We start from the raw sequence: 21,184 nt of genomic DNA on the forward strand, positions 1-21,184 counted from the left end.
ATGCACATGGTGAATTGGTGATCCAACAACCGTCTCGGTCCGCTTTCATGGTTTTTTTCGACCATGGTGGAAATTGTACTTATTTTAAACTAGTAATTACGTAGAAAAATAAAAGGCATGCAAAGTCAGTCGTTAAGACCCAGATGAGATAAACCAGGAACAAGTTTTTAAGAAGGAATTAAAGTCTCAGAGATGAAACAAAACTATGATATTTCGGCAATAATGGAAGATATTATTGAACCCCTCTACATTCAAAAGACAACATAACGCATCAGATTATGCAGATACAGCTAAGTTTACAAACTCATATATATATATATATATATATATATATATATATATATCAAAACCCATAATCGAACAGAAGGTATCCTTCAACGGTAACCAACTAGGTTTCTAAAACAAAATGAAAAATCCGCGTCCTACTGAATCATGCCTTGCTGTCGATGCTCATTGCCTCTGCCTCCTTAGGAGCTGCGTTCGGCTTCACTATTAAGAAAAAAATCACAGTTGCACAAATGATCAATTAGACATACGAAAACTAAGGATATCAAACTAGAATGATGCAACTCACGATATTAGCTTCAACGGGTTGCATCTTACGTACATAGTTTGGCAAACATATTGCCATAAAACATGGCATCCTTCTTGTTATATTCCTTTGCCTTCACTTTAAGAGTTTTGTACCCAAGCTTCACCTCACTATTTCCATTAGCACAAAAATAAATAAATAAATAAATAAACAACTAAACCTTCGGATGAAGCAGAATCATTTTGGGACTGTAAAGGCCAGAACGATTAAAAGTACTTGTTGTCGGGATCAATTTCAAGAGCTTTCTTGATATCACGTTCAGCCAAATCAAGATCTGCTGCATGCATGTAAGCTTGAGCTCTCCTATACAGAGCCTTCACGTTCGTACTCTCGAGTTCCAACACCTTCACACGGTGCTCATCATTAGCCTTTCAAGATCATAATGTCCTTGAAAAAGGAAACACACAAGGAAGAGATGAAAAATCTAAATCAAACCTTGGTACAAAGCTTCTCTGTCTGCTTATAATCTCTCAGTTTTAACATGCAAGCGGCGTTGTTCAAGTTGCAAGTCACCTTCAATGCTTTGGACTGCTTCTTTTCCTCCTCACTAAAAGATGTGTCGTATTCAATATACTTGGCAGCCTGGTCATGAATTTTTAAGTGAGCCACAAGATGACAAGATATAGACACTAGCTTTCGAAAATCAAAACACCAACTCGTTAACCTTCTCATATCTCTTGGAGGCTCTCTCATATTTGCCAGCCTTAAAAAGTGCATTCCCTTCTTCCTTCTTCTTGCCAGCTGCCTCGATTTTTTCTTCTGTCTTCATGTCCCAAGATTCCTTCTCCTGAAAAACCAGGTAAAATACGAAGTCTCCAATTTGTCACTCTGACCAATGCACTCAAACGCTAAAAAAAACAAACATTAATATTTAACCTTGATAAAAGAGACGAGCTCGACATCATAGTACACAGTTGAGTTGGGAGGAACTGTAGAAAGCTCTTGCTGCGACTCCAATGTACCAAATGCATACTCTGGGGCAATTTCCAAATTTGCCACCTCACCCTTCTTCATTGTGATCACAGCCCTATCCAACCCATCAATCACTTGCCCTGTTTAAAAGGAGTGGTCAGAATCAACTCAATTATCACAAATATGCAACAAACAGAAATGGCATACAGATATATACCTTCATCTGTTTTAAATTCAAAAAGATCGTCCTCACTTTCCCCGTGACCTTTCTTAATAAAAACAGTACCATCCACTAGCTTTCCAATCAATTTCACTGTACCAATAAATAAATGTGACTGTTAGATTCACAAGTTCAATAATTGACAGGAACAAAAACCACCGAGATCATTTCATGTGCTTACATTTAACAACTGACCCTTCATTTGGACGCTCATATCCTTCCCCTTCTTTCAGTATTTTCTTAACAACCTTCTTGTCATCCGTGACATTGGAAACTGTCTTCCATGACACAAGTTCCAAAAAAATATTCAATATGGCATTGGGGGGAACAGCTCCTTCATCACCAGAAGCCGGTTTGCCCTTTTCACCAAACCCATCTGCATTAAGTAGATACGGGGATATTTATGCTGTTGAATTCAACCAATTTGCAGTGTCTTGATAACTTGCAACCATATAACTTACATTGAGGTTTGACTGTTAGGAGGACCTTTTCTCCTTTCTTCATTGTCTTCACAGCCTTGGAAAGAGCAGGACAGAAATGGCCTAACGACAGAGTTACCAATCCTATTAGGTAAGGTCTAAATAACAAAAGAACAAATAGCTCTCTCATGGAAGATTAAAAACTGCATAATTCTTCAAAAGAGCACCTGCTTCAACAGTGAACTCAACTCCATCTGACTTTCCAATAACGGTTCCATTGTCCAGCTTGGCTTCGTACTTAACTGGATTAGAGAAAGCAGCATACTATGTTAGGGCTTAATTGGTCTTTTAGCACCTAAGATAAAAATTGGAGAATTGTTCCCATACCAAGAACTTCATCTAGATCCTTAGGATTCTCCCATTTCTCTCCTTGGCTGAGGATTTTTTTAAAAAGCCCGCCATCTTTGCAGATATCCTTCACACTAACCCAAGCCAGCAATTCCACATCAAATTGCAAAGTCGCGTTTGGTGGAATAGTCGGAGGTGAGCCAGATTCACCATAAGCCAACTCAGCTGGTATTGTGAAAACGGCATTTTCACCCTTCTTCATTGTTTTAATACCTAGGTCCCATCCCTTTATGACTTGCCCTGTCACAAGATGGAGGAAGTCACTTTCTTTTCCAAACCAGCAGTAACAGGAAAATTGACACAAAAATATCAAGAGTGCGGCATGAAAAAATGAAGACGAAAATCATTTCTACAAATCCTGAGAGCAGTGCAGGTGGAACGAAGAAGATTTCTCTACTTTAATGATCCCTCCAAAACTTTAACTGCCAGTTCAATATACTCTTCACTCTTATAAATATCGATAGAGTTATCGAACAGCAAAGTATCTCTCTAAAACTTTAACTGCCAGTACAATATACTCTTACTCTTATAATAGCGATATCTAACATCAATTATTGTTTTTTCCATCAGTGTCAAAAATGTATTAAATACCAAATTTAATATGCGCCAACGAACTGTCATACTCCAATTTTTCTACGGCAGCTCATATATTACAAAAAAATTGCGATTATCACCAATGCATTGCCTTTCATGAAACCAGTACCAAGTTTCATGACATCATACGCACAAGTACATATGAAGTTAGCTCCTATCCTGCTACCTATACAGCATGCGTTAGTCACTGTCAATGACAAAGATGACGACATATATGCGCATCTCTAAAAGTACGAATGATTGATGAAATCGGTTACTAACAATCAATAACAATAATCCAATCCTTTTCGGACGCAAGGATTGGACAGAGAATCAGAAGATTCGATGATGATTTACTAACCTTGACCAAGAGTGAACTTAAAAGGATCCCTCCTATCGCGACTCGAATCAAATTTGGTCCCATCCAACAACGTTCCAGTATAATGAACTACAGAAATCGCAAAAAAACTGTCAACAATCAATCAATAAGGAGAAATAACCCCGGACATAATCAGGAGCGACCAATTTACCTTCAACTTCATCGCCATTATCCGGAGTATCCCAACCTTCACCCTCTTTAACAAGTTTCTTCTTCAAACCTTGATTCCCGATCTCCTTCTCTTCACCGATTTTCATGTGGGAGCTCTCCTCCGGCAGATCCATGTCCTCGTCCATCCCCTCCGGCGGCGGCGTCATATCGAAATCGTCCTCCATTCTAGTCGTCAAGGCAGTAAAAAGCTTCCTAAAGCGGTTGAATAATTGCGCACTGGTAGAGTGGAATTGCCGAGTTGTTAGATGGAACAAGGTATTTAAGAGGGCCGGGGTTTCTAGAGAGTTCTGTGTTAGGGTTTCGTGGCCCGAGTTGGATGAGTGGTCAGGATCATTCTAGAGACTCGTCCAATTTATTTAAATTTTTTAATCATACTCAAATGGTAATTCTATGTAACATAATTATGATGCAACTAAATATTTCATTCAATTTCAAAGATGAATAGGTATAAACTTCGATTTACATGTTCTCATTTATAATTCATATTTTTTATATAAAAATATTAATTTTCAACTATTCGACTCATTTCACGAATATAGATATATTAAATCTTTTCACATGAGATCTACTTAATTAAAAATATCTTATGTTCGACGATTCTATATCATGATTTTCATTCACCTACATAAAATATTTTGTACACAACAAAACTTACATTTGCTAATCTATCTTTTTCGGGGTACGACGATTGAACTCGCAGTCATTATTTGTCTGTTTTGACTGAGTAAATTTTCAAATTAATACAATAGCCGCCAAAACCATGCCAAACATGTTCAATTGACTTTATTACAATAATGTAACTTGTTCTCATGTATTAAAATTTTTGCCATATTTTTATTTTAGAAATCTTATTTTTTACATATGAGAATGATTTTCAATATTATTCAAATAAGCTAGAACATGCGCACTAAAAGTTTTCAAGTTATAGAGTATTTGAGTTATTAATCAATTGTCAGAAGTTCGATTCTCCTCACCAATATTTTATTGGATGAATTTGTCACATAAAGTTTTTCCAGTGTAGTTTATCTAACTAACGTGATTTGCAGACAATTACATCACTCTGGAAGTTTACCGGTGCGCACAAAAAATTAGTGGCGGCAGGTTCCAGATCCTACAAATTAAATTAGAACATGGTTTCACCTTTAGTGTTTTTAGGAATAATAAACCACTCATGGATATACCATTTTAACAATACATATTAGGTATATCTTTTCCAAATTTATCCCAGAAACAAATGACATGAAAGTGCTGTTAAAACTTAAAAGTCGGGAAATCTGAAAAGTAGAGGGACTTAAAATGCATACATTCTGAAAAGATGGAAATTAAGGCAGTACCAAAAGGTTACTTATTATCAAGGCTATATCATTTTCTTGTGGAAACTCTCACATGTGATATATATATATATATATATATATATATTATTTACATGTTGCAAACACTCTCCTGACATGTTCGTTTCAGATTAATTTGTGAAAAAATTAAGGTACAATAAAAACAAGATATAATGACAGGAATCCGCAAGACATGACCAATGGAAGCAGGATGCCGTTCGAGGTCCAATCAGCGAGCAAATTGACAAATCTCCAACGGGTATTTGGAATTGGTAGCTATGATCTGCAAATATTTCAGGTCGTTGGGTCCCCAATAACTGCACTTTTGCTAGCTAAGGATAAGGATCAAACCCAGCGAATTCAACCAAACTAATTACTCTCAAGTAGGGGTGAGTATTCGGTTAATTCGGTTACCGACCGAACAGAATTAGCAATAACCGAACCGAACCAAAATATTTAGCCATAACCGAATCGACCGAATTACTTTTCATAACCGATGAAAACCGAACCGAATTAAAATCGGTTAATTCGGTCGGTGACCGAATTAACCGATTAGTTTTAAAAAAAATTTGTGATTTAATTTTAATTATATATGTAATTTTTTTTGAACACTACCGTCGACACAAATGCATAAAAATATGAAATCACACATATCACAAATGTATATGTTTTGTTTGAACACAATTAATACATGTTTTTTATAAAATAACATAACATGGCCACAAAAAATATATATATAAATCTAGTTCCATGAAGGAGATTCAGCACAAAATTGTCCAGGAAACAGTGCACTGAATGCATCAAAATATCAAGTTTCTTTCCGCTTGCTCAAATCTTGAACATCTGAAATTAAACAAAAATCTGATTAGTCACGAGTCATGAAGGGTATAACGAACATACCCTGTCTCCACATTGGATCAAGAACAGGGTCAGAAGGATATAAGGTTTTTATCCCAAGCAGTGGCCATAGAGTTTCTCAGGTTGCGTATATTTACTTCCTTTCCTTCTGATTCTGATCCCGGGATAAAGAATAGCTCGTCTTTAGCGAAAGTCTTCTTTTTCTTCTGCTTTTCGCGTGAACGTGGGTAAGGCTTTCGGGTGTCCGGTTTAATGTACGGATTTTACTGAAAAGGTCTGACCTTATTTCTTTCTCAGAGGAAGGAGCATGAGTTAAAAAACAATACATGTATTTTTTAATGGTAAGAGTCATTCATACTTCACTTATCCCCTTGAGCCTTGTGTTGTTGAAGAAGAGTCCAACACAATTTTAGAAAAATCTGAAAAATAAATGGTGACAAATAAGAAATATAAACTAGTTTTTCTAATGGTAAATAAAATCTAACAAAGCAGTTTTTTTTTCCGAAAAAAGTTACCTTGTTCAAGTTTTTCAACATCTTCTAAAGTTTCTTCAACATTGATTGGTATTGGGGATGAACGAAGCCAATCTTGCGTACAAACAAGGCTTTCAACAACCATAGGAGTTAATGAACTCCTGAAGCAATCAAGTACTCGACCACCTGTACTAAAAGCAGATTCAGAAGCGACTGTTGAAAAAGGAATGGCCAAAACATCTCGAGCAATTTGAGCTAATATGGGAAATCCATGACAATTTTGCTTCCAGCATCCCAAAATGTCAAAAGAATCATAATACTCCTCAACCATTTCATTGAGATACTTGTCGAGCTCTGATATACTTCCATCACTAAAAGTTTGTGCCTTTTGTCTCTTGTATTTTGCAAAGATTGATTGTCTTTTCAAATCGGTTTGGGTCAAGCTTCTGTACTCAATATCACTTGATTCTTGAGCAGACAACATTTTTTAGGTGTTAGGATCCATCTTATCCTTGTAATTCTTGTACAAAGCAAATAAAGTCTCCTTGACTATCTTTCCTACTCTTGCCCCATTTTCAGCTCCGTGCAACTCTACCAACATAAATTCAACAAAATCCAACTTATGTCTTGGATCAAGCACCACAGCGATATAATACAACTTATTCGTCTTATCAGGATCTCCCCAATATTTGTCAAATTTTTTTTCATTCTTAACCCCATGGAATGCACATCAATATCATCACTTTCTTGCCACTCATTCAATATAGTATGAATAGAACTAATCTCATGAGCAAAAGTATTGGAAGTGACATACAATGAACCTGAAACCTTCAATGTTATTTCATAAAAAACTTGCAATAAAGAAGCAAAAAGTCTAACATTACTCCAATCAGTACATGTTAGTCTCCCATCATAAGTCTTCATTTCTTTTTGTGGTTTACCATCTGCTCCAAATATCACATTTCCATCATTCAAAACAATTTTCCATTTTTTGAATTGAAGATCTATATAAAAATGGATCTTGTTCATCAAATCTTTCAAAAGCTCTCTCAAATTTTTGAGCTACATTCAACATCAAGAAAGTCGAGTTCCATCTTGTTGATACATCTAAACATAAAGAACTCTTGCTTTCAATTTTTTCAAGCTTTGCACATTCCTTGAACTTGCTTAATCTAGCAGGAGATTGCTTAACATATTTCACCGCATCTCTAACCCTTGTCACAGATTCATTTATATCTTTTAAACCATCAACAACAATTAAATTAATTATATGAGCTACACATCTCATGTGAATATGAGCTCCCTTCAAAATAGTAGAATCCCAATTAGCCATCTTCTAAAGTTATTGACAGCAACATCATTTGAACTTGCATTGTCAACTGTAATAGTGAAAACTCGATCAATTCCCCAATCCCTTAAGCAATTTTCAATTGCTAAGCTAATCGCCTCACCTTTATGACTTGAAATTGGACAAAAATTGATAATTCTTTTATGTAATTGCCAATTATTATAAATAAAGTGGGCTGTTAGACACATGTAGTTGATTTTTTGAATCGATGTCCATGTATCCGTTGTCAAACAAACTCTTTGTGATGCTTTATTCAACAAAATTTTCAAACTTTCTTTTTCAGCTGTATATAAACCAACACAATCACGTGCAACCGTCCATCTTGAAGGAATTATAAACCTTGGACACACCATTGCCATAAATACTTTAAACACTTCTCCTTGTACAAATTTGAAAGGGAGCTCATCAACAACAATCATTCTAGCTAAAACTTTTCTACAAGCTTCTTGATCAAATTTCCAAGATGTTAAAGACACCTCACCCTTTTTTTCCTCCGACTGTAAACTTAATTGTGCTTGAGGTGTTTCACGCATGAGGGTGACTTTTACATGAGTTCATATGAGCCCTCAAACTCGCAGTTCCATTCTTATATGGATCACAAAAAAGTTTCTTATCACAGTAATTGCATTTGGCCTTTTTTTCTTTCTTGTCATTTTCAAATTTTTTGAGATGATCCCATACCTCACTTCTTGCTTTCATTGGCTTTCGCTTTGTCATTTTTGATTTAGAATCTGCACATGTTTCCATCCCAGTTGAAGGTGGTAGCATTGGCATGGAACAACTACCATCAACATCCATATTTGATATATTTTCTTGCGACATCTACAAGTAAGAAAATATAATTTTCATCAATATTAAATCTTAAAACAATGTTCCTGCAATTAGGGCAAATAAAATAGATTATGCTTAAATTCTTTCGGAGAAGATGCTTAAATAACTCATACTTCACCGCCTATATTGAACATTATTTTTTTCCCTCAATCACCCATGAACGATACATGGAAGTTTGTGTCTGTGAAGCTATGGAAGAAGATGGAATGAGTGTGTGTTAGCTGGGAGACGATTGTGGGGGTCCACGCCCAAGTGATGGTGGGTACTTTGAAAAGAAAAGACGAGTAAATGGTTGCAGATGTTGTAGCCCACTCATGGGGTCTTCTTTATATTATTATATATACACATTAGCAAAAATGAATGGATACAGTACAGTTCAGCAGCCTTCCTTCCTCAATTATATTATCGCCCACACACACACAAAACACATTTCCAGTATTTAAAAACTTACCAGTGAAGACTGAAGAATAGAGAATGACCGGCGCCGAGAGATGGGTGGGCCGTGGGCGGCGGATGAAGTATGATTTGAATTAGGGGAATCTGATTGTGATTCGTGAAAGGGAATAAGAATAACAAATTAAATTTTAAAATTAAAAATTTAAATATATATATATATATATATATATATTGATAAATAATAAAAATTTATTAAATAATATTATTTAATAAATCGGTTAGTTCGGTTAACCGATTTCAAAATTTTGAAAACTGTAGCCGAACCGAATTAACCGATATAACCGATATTTTTTAAACTTAAAACCGAATTTCCGAAATAACCGAACCGAATTTCCGAATTGGCTCGGTTCGGTCGGTTAATTCGGTTTAACCGAAATATTGTTCACCCCTACTCTCAAGCTGTAGTGCCATTATTCATTTATGGTTTGGTTTTGAATTTGTGGGAATTCATGTACCTTACACTTAGGGATATAAATGAACCAAACCGTTTGTGAGTTATTCGAAGCTCGATTCGATAAAAGCTCGTTTGAGCTCGTTTAATGAGGCTCGTTAAGATAAACAAATCAAACTTAAGTTTTACAATATTCGGCTCGTTAGCTCGTGAACATGTTCGTTGGTAAGTTCATTAGTAATCTTTTAGATGAAAAAATAATAGTTTTGATATTTGATTTATTGATTTTGCATATTATTTATTAAATATATAGAAAAATCTATTAAATTTATTTATTATAATAAATTTACAAATTTTAATAAGAATAATATATTTTTTTAAAATATATAATTTACTTTTTAATTAATTTAATGAAAATTTAAATGTATAATTCATATTTATTAAGCTTGTTTAGGCTCGATAAAGGCTTGAATAAGTTCGTGAGCCATGCATATATTCGTTAAATAAAGCTCGAGCTCGGCTCGATTATAAACGAACCAAGCTCAAACATTCAAGAGTTCGGCTCGTCTCGACTCGATTACATCCCTACCTACAGTCAGAAAGTGTTGACATTTAGACGCAGCTAGTTAACTCGTGGTTGCAAATACATTATTTAAATACGTCTATTCTTTAATTTTTAAAATATCTTAAATTCTTCGAGGTTAGCAAAATCTTCTTACCCGAGCTTAATTACTCGATCATTTGTACAATATCTTCAAATCACAAGTTGTCACACGATATAACCTATTACTTATACATTAAAACAACAAAAAAATAAAATTGTGAGATAGTCTCATTGTCAATTTTGTGATATAAATCTTCTATTTGAGTTATTAATAAAAAAAATTTACTTTTTATATCAAAATTGTTACTTATTATTACAAATACGGGCATGCTTGACCCGTATTACGGATAAAGATCTGTGAGATCGTCTCACAAGAGATCTATATTAAATCAATTAATTATTGCTTATCATTTTTTCAAACATAATCGTATTTTTAGAAAATAAAGACCATAAACTTCATATATACATATTGCTTGTTTATATTGTGTTTTATGTTAATTATGATGAATTTGACATTTGAAATGCATTCTAATTCGTGAATTAATGTGTAAATAAGTAATGTATATGTTCAAGAGTGTATTATTTTATTATTAACAATAAAACTATAATCAAAATCGATGGATTTGAAATGAATGGCTGATAAATGTGTTTTTATTTGTAGCTATGAAGTAATAATATCATATATGGGCTAATTCTCTTGCGCTGTGTTTGGTTTGATTGATTAGGTAGGTTTATTTTTTTTAATCTACCTAATCACCTGTTTGGTACGTTTTTTATTTAACAAAGTCAATCCCTCCTATGAATGATTAGGTTATATTAGGTGTGATAAAATAATCGTTCCTCACCCCCTAGGATTATTTATCTCACTCTTAATCATCTTATTTTTCTAATTTTACCCTATTCCTAAATCCAAACTCACAACCACTTCCCTCCACCGACCATCGGACGACCACCCCCGCCGCCGACCGACCACCGCCACTCGCCGCCGCCCGTCGCCGCTGTCGCCGACCGCCGACCGACCGACCGCCGTCTCCTCCTGTCGGCCGACCGCCGGTCGATAGCCGGACCGCCCCCATCGTCGTCGTCGACGTCGCTTCCGGCCGACCGTCGCCACAAAATTGGAAGGGCAATTTTGTCAATTTATCAAAAGATTATTATTTATTACATTATTAACAATCATACCAAACATAATATTATTTTATCATTATCTACTTCAATCATTCTTTTCATTATTTCTTTTTTAATCATTTCATTATTTTATCCTTTAAACCAAAATGTAGCCTTAAATTTAGCAGGGGTGATAAGGCTAGGATTAAGACTTAGTCCATGGTTTGACTGGTTTTTAAGATTTCGAAGGATAACTTTCGGCTCGAGATTAAAGTACTATGTGAGCTTGAAAATGTGGGGAGAAAAAAAAAAATCCTCGGTGAGGCAAGGTATTATGAATCTTGACATTTACAATACAGATATTACGAGTTCCATTGACCCCTCCCCTTGACAAAAGCTTTTATACGTAGTTTCCACTTTTTTCCACCGAGCAGCATCAACTTGAAATCTAGGTTTCTTCAGCAGGGAACAACTCGTCACTGTTTGGGGATTTGAAGCACTTCTGCAGAGCTATATTTAAGTCTTTCATTTTCCTTGGTAAACAAGTCCCGAATCCAAGCATCACCGATTGCCAGCCGTCTCTGCCATAGCTGCTCCATCACTCTCAAAAGAGTAACAAAATCGAAGAAAACCCACAAACTTCCACATGCCCTGCAGATGAAATCAAGACACGAGGTGAAGAAAAACGTGAAAAAATCAAGCTAAAAGTGCAACGGAGTGTGCGTATCTTCTTGGAGGCAGAAAAAGCGGTGAACGAGGAAGAAGCGATGAGGCTAGAGGGTGAATGGATAAGAGTAGGGGTGAGCATTCGATCAGTTCAGTCGGTAATCGAACCGAATTAGCGATAATCGAATCGAACCGAAATATTTAGCCATAACCGAATCGACCGAATTAATTTTCATAACCGATGAAAGCCGAACCGAATTAAAATCGGTTAATTCGGTTTAATTTTTTTTAAAAAAATTGTTATTTGACTTTAATTATATATGTTGTTTTTCTTGAACACTACAATATACACAAATGCATAAAAATATAAAATCAAACACACCACAAATGTATAAGTTTTGTTTAAACACAATTAATACATATTATATCGATTTTAAAATTAAAAACTAAAAAATATATAAAAATTGATAAATAATAAAAATTTATTAAATAATAATATTTATTATGTCGGTTAATTAGGTTAACAGATTTCAAAATTTTGAAAACCGTAACCGAACCGAATTAACCGATATAACTGAATTTTTTAAATTTGAAAACCGAATTTCCGAAATAATCGAACCGAATTTCCGAATTAGTTCGATTTGATCGGTTAATTCAGTTTAACCGAAATCTTGATCACCCCTAAATAAGAGTGGTGAGAACTGTAGGTTGAAAAAAATCACATTATAAGAGATGTGTTTTTGTCGTATAAAAAAATTATACACAATTTTATCCTTAAAATGAAAAAAAGCATACCAAACAAAACCAATTTAATCTCGAATACTAACTATCTCTGCATGCAAATTAAACAATCACACAAAATTGATATCCACTAATTATCTCATCCTACCAACCAAACATACCCTGAAGCAGAAAATCTCTCAATCCAATCAATACGTGCATAATATAGTATATATAGATGTCTTCCAGATCTCAGTGTTCCGTACACGTTTTCCTGTATAATTCTCAGATCCGTACAAAGTTATGTTCATCGATTACTCCAAACTATTAATTTCTTTATATATTCATCATTCCTATTCGATTTATGTCACGTCTGAATATTGACACAACGAATCTAAGCCGCCATGGATTCATTTGCTATTTCACTTCTCTTCTGCCTCCTCTGTTTTTCAGCTTCTTTCTGCAGTAAGTTTCTTGAAACTCTACCCAGTTCGGGTCGTTTATGTCCGTATGATGACTGTTTTTCAATTTTTTTGGGATTGATTTCAGGTGGTGTAATGCAGCCGAAAATGGGTGTGTGCTATGGGGAGCTGGGCAATAATCTCCCCACCCCTTCGGAGTCCATTAAACTTATCCAGAAACTCCACGCCAAATGCATCAAAATCTACGGAACAAACCCAAAAATCCTGAAATCCATCCAAAGCACCGACGTTCAAATCTCTATCATGGTACCGAACAACCTCATTCCCGACATTTCCACTAACCAAACGCTCGCGGATGAATGGGTGCAATCAAATGTTGTTCCTTTCTATCGCAAATCTAAGATCCGCTACCTTCTCGTGGGGAACGAAATTTTAAGCAACCAACCGAACTCAACCTGGTTCAGGCTTGTCCCAGCCATGTGCAAAATCAGATACTCTGTGAAAATGTTCGGGCTGAAAAAAATCAAGGTTGGAACTCCATTAACTATGGATGCCCTGGAATCTTCATACCCGCCCTCCAACGGCACTTTCAGGTCCGATGTCAGGGAAAAAGTGATTAAACCATTGCTCCGTTTCTTGTATAGGACCAAATCTTTCTTCTTCGTTGATGTGTACACGTATTTCGCGTGGGTAGGCCAACCACTCCAGATTAATCTTGAATACGCCTTGCTCGAGTCCACGAATCTAACCTACACGGATCCAATTTCGGGTTTGGTCTACACCAATTTGCTGGACCAAATGTTGGATGCAATTATATTCGCTATGAAGCGGCTCGGGTACCCGAATCTTCGGCTATTCCTCGCAGAAACGGGTTGGCCTAGTGGAGGAGACCCGGATCAGCTCGGAGCCAATGTCTACAACGCCGCCACTTACAACCGCAATGTGGTCAAGAAATTCACGGCCAAGCCACCGATCGGGACACCCGCTCGCCCCGGTGCGGTGATCCCAACCATGATCTTCGCACTGTACAACGAGAACGAGAAGCCGGGTCCGGGTACGGAGCGGAATTTCGGGCTGTTGTATCCGAACGGGTCACACGTGTATCCCATTGATTTATCAGGCAAAACCCCGGCATCGGACTACCCCGTTCTGCCGAAGCCCGAGAGCAGCGGGAGACTATGGTGTGTGGTGGCAAATGGGGCCAACAAGACGGCCGTGGCCGAGGCGTTGGCGTACGCTTGCAGTCAGGGCAATGGGACCTGCGAGCCGATCCAACCCGGTGGGAAATGCTACCTCCCGAATTCATTGGTCAACCATGCCAATTACGCATTTACATCTTACTGGACTCAACTAAGGTCGGCTGGAGCTACTTGTTTTTTCAACGGATTAGCGGCACTTACCTCCAAAGATCCAAGTAAGTTTTTTTCACCTCATGTTCTAACCAAACTTTTAAAAATACATTAATTAATAAAAAAAATTAAATTTATTACATCTAAAAGAGTTTAGTTTAAGTTTATACGTGAGACGGTCAACCTTATCGATATTCACAATAAAAAGTAATACTCTTAGCAAAAAAGTAATACGTTTTTAGGTATGACTCAAATAAGAGATTCATCTCACAAAATACGATCTGTGAGATCGTCTCACACAAGTTTTTGATAAGAGATTTAAAACATCCTCTTTTAAAAATTTCATCCAAAGAAGAAATGTGAATTAGTAGAGAGATTTTTCAATGTTGCAGCTCAATGCTGCAATATTGAAAAATTTGGATGTATTCATTAACGTTGCCAATAAATTGACCAAAATGGCATCTTTTATGCAAGTATGACGTGTGGAGGCTCCATATGTCCTTTTGTATGGCTCTCTTTCTTTTTTCTTTTTTCTTTTTTCTTTTCCAATTTCCTTATAGAGTATTAGAATCTAATATTGTAAGTCAATGTCTTGTGATGAGTCATTTATATATTATTATATTAATTGAATTTATATAATTTTGTCGTTTAATTTATTGTAGGTCACAAAGCATGCAAATTTCCGAGTGTTACCCTTTGACACGGAACGGAAGGCGTGTTCAGCCCTTATTGGGCTCTCATTCGATCACTTCTAGGCCAGATTGGTGAGCTTATTGGACTACCGACTAGCCCGCTAACTTGGGCCACTGAATCACTTTCCACGTCATTTATTCTATTTTATTTGGTCGAAATAAGTTCTAATTTTATTTATTTAACCACAAAAAAAACATTTGAATTTGATTGTTAGGACATCCACAATTGTGTATATAATACATGTCACGTCATCCAAATATTCTCTCCATCTAAATATTTATCACTGCACAACATTGATTTGTGTGTCAGAGCAATACCCGGTTACAAATTTGTAACCGGGTATTGCAATTTTTTTTTATTTCTTCAAGCCAGCGTGAGTTTCACGCTGACTTGAGACACGTGCGTGCATTGCACTCGCGCGTTAAAACCTGTAGTGGACAATTAAATGGAATCCGAGATCGACCAAGCTTGGTCGACCAAAAACATTGGTCGACCGACCCAATTGGTTTCAACAATTGGTCGACCATTTAAAACATCGATCGATTATTTGATCAATTAAGAACGTTAGGTTTTGAACGTTAGGTCAATTAAGAACGTTTGGTCGATTATTTGGTCAATTGTTTTTTCTGCACAACTTTTTTTTCTCTGGTCAATTAAGAACGTTAGGTTTTGAACGTTGGGTAACGTTCAAATTTTAATCTATAAATACATAAGTTTTTGAGAAATTAAAATTCATATTTTCAACATCCTACATACATATTTCTCTCACAAAAAAATTTTGAAAAGGATAATAGTTCCAATAATTTTTTCAGTGATATTTTGAACTCTCCAAATATAGACGAAAATTCAAGTGGAGAAAATTCTCGAGTTCGTCCAAGTGTCCAACATCCTCCATTTCCATTTCTTACACAGCAACCACAGAATTTGCAACATTTTCCATATCCACCACCATATTTTTTTAACGCCCCTCTACCTCCGTGGAATACATGCCCCCCAGAATATTGGCAGAGTAGCCAATATTTTGTGCAAGCTCCATCCCATGGAATTAATCATGTTCAATCACTGGGGTTTCAATCAACTGAATCAAGAAGGGCTAGTGTTGATGCAAGTGATAGTGATAAAGGGGTAGAAGTACCTTACGAATTCCGAAATTCACAATTTCCTTCTTTCTCGTCTCAAATAGGACTTGAAAATATTACTCTCAATCAGGCAAGCGAGACGGGCCAAGATTCAGATGGAGATCATGGCAAGCGGACAGCGTGGACAGTAGCAGATGATAAGATCCTTGCAGCAGCATACACAATGATGAGCGAAGACCCAACCGTTGGTAATGCCCAGAATAGTGAGTCTTTTTGGAAACGGGTTGTAGAATACTACAATACCAATCGAGAGAAGAAAGCTAAAAAAAGAACTGCAGAGAAAGCCAAAGCATCGACCATGTGGTACACGGATCGACCAAGTGGATGGAGTGACGAGGATTTGATGATGCGAGCTCATGAAGAATACAAGAGTACCTTGAAATCTACTTTTCAATATGAACACGTGTGGAGGGTTGTTAAAGATAGTCCTATGTATGCTCCTCAATCTTCAGGACACCGGTCTACAAAGAAGGCAAGGACATCTGAACAGGTGCACATACTGTCTCGTCTAATGCTACACCAAGTGTTGATACAGAGTACAATGAAGCTTGATCTCGTCCTATGGGACATAAGGCCGCAAAAAAGAAAGGCAAAGAAAGAGTGACCCATGTTGATCAAATTACCGAGGCTATGCAACAATCAGTAACACAGATGGAAGAATATAATAACAACAAGAAAGTGGATCAACTCATTCAAGCTCATAAACTACTTGTAATGGACACACGATGTATGACGGATGGACAACTTCATAACCATCTAGCGATATGTGAGCAGCTCCAAAAAAGATTGAACATGTAATTTGGTTTGTAATTTGTATTTGATGTCATGTTTTTATTATGTGTGTGGTTTGCAATTTAGGTTTTAAAATCATGTATTTTAGTGTGATTTTATTTTGTGTGTGGTTTACAATTTATGTTTTTAAAAAGATTGAACATGTAATGTGGTTTGAAATTTATATTTTTAAATTATGTATTAATTTGTGACAATGATCTATAATATATATTATACATATACGTACAGACATATTTATATATATAATATGTGTGTGGATAAAATTATGAACTAGCCGTTACAAAATAGCCGTTACGAAAATGTATATAAGTAGGAAATGAATCATTAATTATTCTTCACAATACATCCAGTCTGCATTCTCTATTATACTCAACTATTCATTTGTTCCAAAATGTCTCAAGATCCTACTGAAAATAACAGAGAAAACATTCCAGAAGATACAACATCTGATCCTGGTGAAGAATTATTCATGATGATGATGCATAATCAACATAGAGCGGCTGAATTAATTCAAACTTCTTATGGAAATGCACAAAGAAGACGATCAATGAACAGAGAACGTGTAGCTGGGCACATTCAACTTGTTAATGATTATTTCTCTACTGAACCGGTTTATACCGATGACATGTTCCGACGGAGATTCCGAATGAGAAGGAGTTGTTTTTGCGCATAGTCACTAATTTGCAAAATCATCCTGATGGATATTTTAAATGGAGAGAAGATGCTGCGAGAAGAAAATGCTTATCACCACTTCAGAAATGCACGGCAGCTATCCGCCAACTAGCTTATGGAGGCCCAGCCGACCAATTGGACGAGTATCTAAGGATGGGTGAAACAACTGCACTTGAATGCTTGTCCAAATTTTGTCAATGTGTTATGCAAATATATGGGCGTGTGTACTCAAGAAAACCCAATGCAACCGACATCACTCGTTTGCTTGAAATGCATGAGTAAAGACATGGTTTTCCTGGCATGTTAGGAAACCTTGATTGCATGCATTGGGCTTGGAAAAATTGCCCGGTCGCGTGGAGAGCCCAGTACACTCGAGGCGATCATGGCTACCCAACAATTGTGCTTGAGGCAGTTGCATCAGCCGACTTGTGGATATGCACGCCTTTTTTGGAGTGGCTGGATCTCGTAATGACATCAATGTTTTTAACGAGTCACATCTTTTTAATGACGTCTTGAAAGGAAATGCACCGGATGTTAATTTTCTTGTGAATGGTACACATTATACTAAATGATACTACTTAACAGATGGTATATACCCGGAATGGGCCACTTTCGTGAAGAGTTTCTCATGCCCACAGGATCCCAAAAGAATGAAATTCAAAGAAAGACAGGAGGCTGCAAGAAAAGATGTTGAACGGGCATTTGGGGTTCTTCAAGCTCGTTGGGCAATTATAAGAAGCATGGAGACATTGGTTTATGGATAAATGCACAGAAATCATCTATACATGCATTATCTTACACGACATGATTGTTGAGGACGAGGGTCATGCAATATCAATGTGGGATTTTGAAGAACGAGATAATTTCATAACCAATCAGGGTTCAACCACAGAATTTGGCGAATACATTCGAAGAAATACAGAGTTACGTTATAGTCATATGCATCATCAGCTTCGTCACGATTTGGTTGAACACATTTGGAAGACATGTCGTCGTGATAAGTGAACGACTGGTGTAATTGACTATATTTGTGGTTTGTAATTTCTGTTTTCATGTCTTTTGTTTAGTATATTCGTGAATTACTAATTTTCAATTATTATTATTATAAATGTTGTTTTATGGTTTGTAATTTTTTATTATTGATTATATAAATATTGTTTTGTGATAAATTAGTTTTGTATAGTACGTTATAAATTTTTTAATTTTATTAATATTTATTTTATTCAATAAAAATATAATACTAAATAATAGATGAAAATAATTAAAGTGGTTAAATGATTTTATTTAAATGAAAATAAAATATTAATTAAAGTGATAGTGGGATCCATAAATATTTGGTTGGTGGGATATTTGATTGTGAAATATGAGATATTTGAGTAGATAAATATTTGAGAAAAAGTGGAAAATTTTTAATTTGAGAAAAAAAAACTTCGAATTTTATTCTATCTTGAACAAGAAGTAAATAATACTTTAATTTTAACATTAACACTCATTATTTTTTCTTATTTTATGAGTGTCATTTATTTAAAATTAAAATTTTATTGTAAACTTGAAATAAAAGAGTACATTATATAAAAATAAATCACTCACATAAAATAATAAAAACAATATATAAAATAAACGTAACAGAAATCGTAAAATACTAATTCAAAGATTGTCGTTGTAGTGTAACTATGTTCACAAAATTTTTTAAAATAATCACAAATAAAAAAATATTAAAAAATTCAAAAAGATGGTAGAAGTCTAACGCCTCTGGCAAATCTTAAAAAAAAAAATAAAAATTGAACGTGTTCATTAACGCGATTGCTGAGTTGGCCAGTGCTAGCAAGTGTGAGTTTGGAGGCTTGAACGCGCCGTTGGAGCCCAGGACGCCGGCTGGGAGGTTCTTGAGCGGAGTATTGCTTGATGATCAGGGTAGCTTTCAGTTCGCGGCTATGGAGCAGTTGGAGATGCTAGCAGCTGTAAGGGATGAAGCCGATGTGCGTATGCGGCCCAGCCTCGGCTCTGACGAAGCTTGTCTTCACAGGTTGGTTGGTGCCTATGCATTTATTGCAGGTTTTCATCTTTTCAATAATCCAAGTTATTTTTTTGTTGATTCCTGTTGCATGCTTTTAGGGATATTATAAATCCTGTATTGATTTTCTGATGGTAATTGTGGTGTCGTGACTTGTCATTTGCTTGTTAAAAAATAATCCTTTTTTTGTTGGATAGTAAAAAATAATCCTTTTTTTGTTGATTCCAAGTAATTACTTTAGGTATTATACATATGTCTTGATTTTCATGAATGCCCAGGATCCTACAATAATGTTCGAAAAAATAGAATGGCCGCTAGATGCAAATCTTAAAGTTTACACGCGAGACTCGAATTAACTTTATGAAGTGAAACCAAAATTCTTGATTGTATTGGTACGCAAGTGAAGGATTTAGGTGTTGATTTATGTATGCTGGCTGACATTATCTTTCTTACCACGTCAAGATCAAGGCAATTTGCTTTTATTCTTTTTATGAACTGCATCCCTGTTTTTGCATAAACACAGAACTCTTTGAGAATGGCGTGGGCCGGAGAGGGTGTATCAGTGCATCGAATTCCTGTAACGACTGGAGGAGGGTGTACTTGTACTGCCGCCGGACATTGTGTGGCCTCATCAAGTAATTTAATCTCGTGATATATATATTGATTGCCTATGTAATTTGGTATCAATTCGTGATTGTGGGAATACAGATGTTGAAATATTGGTAATGTTGGTTGACTTACGTAAAATCGTTCACTTTGTGCACTTTTGGACGAACTTGAATGTAATTTTGGCAGGAGGATTGCGGAACTGAAAAGGGATGAATGCCGAGCTGGGGTTGAAGATTTTATGTATATTCTTATTTACTACGAGTTTTCTGAGATTGGAGTTTATCTAGTCCCCCGGATTTCACAATGTGTCTTTAATGGTCGGCTCGAGATTTGGCCTTCGAGGGACTGGGAACTAGAGTCTATCCATAGCACTGAGGCTGTGGAGATGGTGAGGGAACATTTGAATGATGTTGTTGGATGGAGGACAAATTCAAATGTCACAGAGAGTTGGGCCATTCTGAGATTGAAAGGCTCCGTCTCTGCAAATTGTATGCTGCTTCGGTTCTCTATGGATAATTTTTGAACTCCGCTTCTCCAAGACACAGTTGGGAATGGGGTCTTTACCATAGCAACTTTAGCACTGGTGATTGTACCCACGTACCTGTGCCAGAGACATTTTCTTTAGAATCAAAGCTCGTTGCCTTCGGCCACAGCAGCAATGCGAGGTCTGCTTCTGTGGGTCAAGTATCACATGGATCAGTTAAAAAACCAAAAAATTTAAGGCGTTATTTGATGGGATTTGACGAAGAAACTATCCAGATGCGCAAAATCGAAGTCTACCGAGGCTGTGATTCTGATAGCTCGAATCTGATGAGATAATTTCAATGAAGAGATTTGTGCTCGAAGCTATCGCTTTTGGTTCTTTCCTCCTAGAAGCAGAAAACCGTGTTAATGCTGTGTATATGCTCGAGGAAAACTGAGTATGGTCCTACTCTAGCACGATCTGTGCTCGTATATTTGTGCATACTAGTTTTCTTTTTTTCAAGCTTATGCATGAACATGCTTTGGTTTCTTAACGACAAACTAATGTATATA

General features: G+C 36.2%; 2 protein-coding genes and 1 pseudogene across 3 annotated transcripts; 2 read left to right on the forward strand and 1 right to left on the reverse strand.

Moving 5' to 3' along the window:
- Positions 1 to 193: 193 nt before the first annotated feature.
- LOC142550514 (peptidyl-prolyl cis-trans isomerase FKBP62-like) lies at positions 194 to 3,978 on the reverse strand. Of its 2 annotated transcripts, none has more exons than XM_075659591.1 (13): positions 3,655 to 3,978; positions 3,486 to 3,572; positions 2,531 to 2,791; positions 2,371 to 2,445; positions 2,186 to 2,266; positions 1,906 to 2,100; positions 1,722 to 1,817; positions 1,469 to 1,644; positions 1,257 to 1,379; positions 1,028 to 1,174; positions 809 to 936; positions 608 to 702; positions 194 to 489 (listed from the first exon to the last, which is right to left on the reverse strand). In XM_075659591.1, the coding sequence occupies exons 1-13, from the start codon at positions 3,836 to 3,838 to the stop codon at positions 431 to 433; spliced, it is 1,707 nt and encodes a 568-aa protein (XP_075515706.1). In that variant the 5' UTR covers positions 3,839 to 3,978; the 3' UTR covers positions 194 to 430. The 2 variants fall into 2 exon arrangements, with proteins under 2 accessions (XP_075515706.1, XP_075515712.1); XM_075659597.1 differs by having other exon boundaries at positions 575 to 702.
- Positions 3,979 to 12,652: 8,674 nt separating this feature from the next.
- Positions 12,653 to 15,136, forward strand: LOC142550528 (putative glucan endo-1,3-beta-glucosidase A6). The gene is made up of 3 exons (XM_075659604.1): positions 12,653 to 12,924; positions 13,009 to 14,295; positions 14,893 to 15,136. Exons 1-3 carry the CDS (start codon positions 12,864 to 12,866, stop codon positions 14,928 to 14,930), a joined length of 1,386 nt encoding a protein of 461 aa, XP_075515719.1. The 5' UTR covers positions 12,653 to 12,863; the 3' UTR covers positions 14,931 to 15,136.
- A 1,487-nt stretch (positions 15,137 to 16,623) lies between these two features.
- On the forward strand, positions 16,624 to 21,184 carry LOC142513287 (UV-B-induced protein At3g17800, chloroplastic-like; annotated as a pseudogene).

Source organism: Primulina tabacum, chromosome 1 (assembly GCF_025594145.1).
Source record: "Primulina tabacum isolate GXHZ01 chromosome 1, ASM2559414v2, whole genome shotgun sequence".
Classification (NCBI taxonomy): Eukaryota; Viridiplantae; Streptophyta; class Magnoliopsida; order Lamiales; family Gesneriaceae; genus Primulina; species Primulina tabacum.

Excerpts from the sequence above, each read along its gene's own strand:
- LOC142550528 (XM_075659604.1), top strand. The coding sequence starts at position 12,864 with ATGGATTCATTTGCTATTTCACTTCTCTTCTGCCTCCTCTGTTTTTCA. Across the intron at positions 12,925-13,008 it reads TTTTTCAGCTTCTTTCTGCA|GTGGTGTAATGCAGCCGAAA; the intron begins GTAAGTTTCTTG and ends GATTGATTTCAG. Across the intron at positions 14,296-14,892 it reads ACTTACCTCCAAAGATCCAA|GTCACAAAGCATGCAAATTT; the intron begins GTAAGTTTTTTT and ends AATTTATTGTAG.
- LOC142550514 (XM_075659591.1), bottom strand. The coding sequence starts at position 3,838 with ATGGAGGACGATTTCGATATGACGCCGCCGCCGGAGGGGATGGACGAG. Across the intron at positions 1,818-1,905 it reads TGAAGGGTCAGTTGTTAAAT|TGAAATTGATTGGAAAGCTA; the intron begins GTAAGCACATGA and ends TTATTGGTACAG. Across the intron at positions 937-1,027 it reads CAGAGAAGCTTTGTACCAAG|GTGTTGGAACTCGAGAGTAC; the intron begins GTTTGATTTAGA and ends CACCGTGTGAAG.